The 4524-nt window shown below is 29.1% G+C and overlaps 1 protein-coding gene across 2 annotated transcripts in view; it reads right to left on the bottom strand.

Annotated features, from left to right (window-relative positions):
- Window positions 1–394: 394 nt before the first annotated feature.
- LOC117171494 (sodium/calcium exchanger regulatory protein 1) overlaps window positions 395–4524 on the bottom strand; it is a 46407-nt gene continuing 42277 nt past the window's right edge. Inside the window, exon 3 of one of the 2 annotated variants that reach the window (XM_033358853.1) lies at window positions 395–668. In XM_033358853.1, coding sequence (XP_033214744.1) covers window positions 615–668 — 54 coding nt within the window. In that variant the 3' untranslated portion in view covers window positions 395–614. The remainder of the gene's footprint in view (window positions 669–4524) is intronic. The other variant, XM_033358854.1, reaches the window with a different exon arrangement.

The following is a 4524-nucleotide window of genomic DNA, read 5'->3' as shown; positions in this document are numbered from 1 at the left end:
ATTATTATTCTAAATATTTGAATAATTTCCCTATATAAAAAAATTAAACCATTAATATTTAATAAATAATGAAATTATTTAAAGGATATTTGTTAATTGTTTAAATAATGTTTATTTGTTTTATTTTGTCAGTATGCGTGAAGTTATTATTTCTTAAAAAAATAATTAATGTCACAGGTAACTAATGTTAAGAGTGATATTTTTTATAAAAGCCATTTTTCAATCATTTAAATAATTCGCTTCCTTTTTATACAAAAAAAAGAACAGAAAAAGTAGTTTAAAAAAAGATTATTTTTCAAACATGCTGAAATAAGAAATTATATTAATAATAAAACTAATTCATTTTACCTGCAAAAATTTGAAATATAATAAATTGCATTGTTTTAAATAGAAAAAAACTTTATTCATGAAAAAAAATGTATATTATAAGCAGTCTCGGTCAAGCGAGAGATATAGGAATACATTCGGGAATGTACATAAACTAACTGAAAAATAAAATACGCGTGATTTATGTTATGTAAAAGTTTTGTAACTTCTGGTAGTATTTTAATGAAATTCCTATTATAAAATCCGGAGAACATCATTTCGATCTTGGTTGTTTTTCTGATGATAACTCAGTTCTGGACTTTGTAAATCCTCGTGCAAACAATGTCATCCACCTTCATTATCTGGAAAAAAATGTTATCTCAATTTACATTTCAGAATATCAGTATAAATTTTCCTTCAAGATTTTTTTGTTGCTTCCTTTACTGCATTCTGAACTTTAATCTTATAACAATATTGCTGAGTGATGCAAAAATCTGACAGTGGTGTAGGCGAGGCCTGGCGCAGCCGAGCCTCTTTTTGAAGCCCTGGCGACTCTAAGTCACTTTCTTCTCACGGGAAAGTTTTTTCCAGTTACGTTCCATCCATAAAATACGTTAACAAATTTGGGATTTTTTTAAGCCGGTTTTCAAAAAATAATTCAAAAATTAACCAAATAGTAAATTTTTCAAACCAGAAAGACGAATTTTCCTATAGACAGTGGAATTTCTAACGAAAAAAATACTTTTCAACAAAGAAGGATAAATTTTGAAACGAGAGGAATGACTTTTCTGCCATGAAAGATAGATTTTTAATTAAAAAAAAAAAATAATTTTTCAAAACATAGTTGAATTTTCAAACGGAAATGATGAATTTAAGAAAATAGTTAATTTCTAATAAAAAGTTGAATTTTCCACAAACAAAAATATATTTTTAATAAAATGGTCGACTTAAAAAAAAAGATTAAAAAATTCAATAAAATATCTTAATTAAAAAAGATTGGTCTAGTGGAGGCTTGGTGCCGCCGGGCCGCTTTTTTTGAAGCCCTGGCGACTCTAAGTCACTTTCTTCTCACGGGAAAGTTTTTTCCAGTTACGTTCCATCCATAAAATACGTTAACAAATTTGGGATTCTTTTAAGCCGGTTTTCAAAAAATAATTGAAAAATTAACCAAATAGTAAATTTTTCAAACCAGAAAGACGAATTTTCCTATAGACAGTGGAATTTCTAACGAAAAAAATACTTTTCAACAAAGAAGGATAAATTTTGAACCGAGAGGAATGACTTTTCTGCCATGAAAGATAGATTTTTAATTAAAAAAAAAAAGAATTTTTCAAAACATAGTTGAATTTTCAAACGGAAATGATGAATTTAAGAAAATAGTTAATTTCTAATAAAAAGTTGAATTTTCCACAAACAAAAATATATTTTTAATAAAATGGTCGACTTAAAAAAAAAGATTAAAAAATTCAATAAAATACCTTAATTAAAAAAGATTGGTCTAGTTGAGGCTTGGTGCCGCCAGGCCTCTTTTTTTTGAAGCCCTGGCGACTTTAAGTCACTTTCTTGTCACAGGGAAGTTTTTTCTAGTTATGGGTTATCCATAAATAACTTTAACAATTTTTGGATTTTTTTGAGTTTTAAAAAAATTATTGAAGATTTAACCGAATAGTAAACTTTTCAAACCTGAAAGTCGAATTTTTCTAAAGATTTAATTTTTAACCCATAAGTTACTCTTTAAACCAAGAAGGATACATTTTTACCCGATGAAGATGACTTTTATGCCCTAAAAGATAGATTTTTACTCACAATTGAAAAAATTTTAAAACAACATAGTTGAATTTTCAAACGGAAATGATGACGTCAATAACAAAAAAATTAAAATTCAATCAAATATTTTATTTCTCAAAAGATTGGCCTAGTCAAATATTAAAATTTTCAAGCCAAAAAGGCGGTTTTTTTCAAAGACAGTTGAATTTATAACAAAAAAGTTACTTTTTCAACCAAGAAGGATACATTTTCACCCGAGAAAGATGACTTTTATGCCCTAAAAAAAAGATTTTCAATTCAAATGGAAAAAATTTGAAAACAACATAGTTGAATATTCAAACTGAAATGATGACTTCAAAAAAAAAAAAAAAAAAAGAAAGAAAAAACGAAAAAAAAAGATTAAAATTCAATCAAATATTTTAATTCTCAAAAATATTAAATGGTCAAATATTAAAAATTTTCAGCCAAAAAGATGATTGTTTTTAAAGGCAGTTGAATTTTTAACAAAAAAAAGTTACTTTTTCAACCAAGAAGGATAAATTTTAACCCGAGAAGGATGACTTTTATGCCCTAAAAAATAGATTTTTACTTCAAATGGAAAAAATTTTAAAACAACATAGTTGAATTCTCAAACGGAAATGATGACTTAAAAAAAAAGATTAAAATTCAATCAAATACTTTAATTTTCAAAAGATTGGCCAAGTCAAATATTACAATTTTCAAACCAAAAAGGCGATTTTTTTCAAAGACAGTTGAATTTTTAACCAAAAAGTTACTTTTCAACCAAGAAAGAGTACTTTTTTACCATTAACCCTTAAACGGCCAAAACGCCACTACCGGTACACTGCTTTTCAACGGCCAATAACTAAGACTATTCGACACTAGAAAAAATTGAGACACATATATTTTTATTGCTTAAGATCTTCTCTTTCCGACGGTGCCAATAAAATTCCTCAAAAAAATTTCTTATTATCCCAAAATGCAGTTTAAACAAAAAAAACGTGATTTTTCGTGCCTATTTTTTTTTTTTTGCGAACCATTTTCCAAAGCTTTTCGAGTCTGTAATTAACCTGGAATCTCACTAACCGGTGGAATAAATGTGTAAACTTTGAAAATCCATGGTTCAAAGATCGATTTTTCGTTTTAGTATTTTCAAAATGGCGTCTTAATGGCAAAATTTTTGTGAAAACATTTATGAATTTTTTTACAATAAACGATGCGCTTTTCGGAAAAATCATCAGGAATAAAAAGTTCTTGTAATCAGCCAAGGAATACGCCTGAATTTTTTCGAATCGTTTTGAGCAAAATTTTGGATTTTGCATATGAACAATTTTTGCAAAATCCAAAATTTTGCTCAAAACGCTTCGAAAAAATTCAGACATATTCCTTGGCTGATTACAAGAACTTTTTATTCTTGACAAATTTTTCGAAAAGCGCATAGTTTTTCAATAAAAAATTTTCATAATTCTAAGCATCGTGTAAGAGTAAAATGATTCACGAATATCTATTGTCCGTCTGGCGCAAACAAAGTTTACGTTGCCCAACTATCACCAACGTGGAGGTCGACGAATATCGATAGTCTCTTTTTTTTAAGGGATTTTATATATTTTTTTTTACATTTTTTTATTTTTTTTTTATGGAGAATTTTTTTCATTTCAGATTTCAATCCTTTGAAATCATTTTGATCCTGCTGTTTCAGAATGTAATTTTAAGAAACAATGTAAGCAGCAATACATGTTGCAATCAATGCAAAATCTAGTAGTCCTCTGGCGACATTGTTCATTATTACATAATGCTCTTGTTCGTAATTCGTATCTGTGAGTTTCGAAATTACTTAGTTTTGATTGCGACAAATATTTCCTGCTGATTTCTTTACAGAAATTTCCAGGGCAAACTTTTTCTTCGTTACTTCATGAAAAAACGTGATTTGGTTCCAATTGTTTTTGAGATGCTGTGTAGTTATGGAAAACAGATCTATATGACACATTCAGTCTGGGAAATTCCGATCCCGAATTCTCGTCATCTGATGAATCATCTCCATCAGAGCCAGAGTAATCTGGATTAGGTACGAGGGTGGATTGATAAGTTTCCGGCCTGACCAAGAAAAACAACGTTTTTAAGAATTTTTTTTTTTTTATTTCTCAATATAATCTCCTCCAAGGCTGATACATTTCTCATAGCGGTGTTCTAGTCTAGTAATGCCATCTCTATAGAATGATTCATCAAGCTCCTCAAAATACCCATTTACAGCTTCGATTACTTCTTCATTGTCCGCAAATCTCTTACCGCCAAGCCACTTTTGAGGTTAGGAAACAGAAAATAGTCACTCGGGGCTAGGTCGGGAGAGTGGGGATGGTGCGGCATCAATTCAAACTTCAGATCGTTGATTTTAGCCATCGCAACGAATGACTTGTTTTGGTCCACTGTTAGCAAACGCGGCACCCATCTTGC

This window comes from Belonocnema kinseyi, chromosome 4 (genome assembly GCF_010883055.1).
Source record: "Belonocnema kinseyi isolate 2016_QV_RU_SX_M_011 chromosome 4, B_treatae_v1, whole genome shotgun sequence".
NCBI classification, from domain to species: domain Eukaryota; kingdom Metazoa; phylum Arthropoda; class Insecta; order Hymenoptera; family Cynipidae; genus Belonocnema; species Belonocnema kinseyi.
This window is presented reverse-complemented; position numbering and strand designations above follow the sequence as displayed.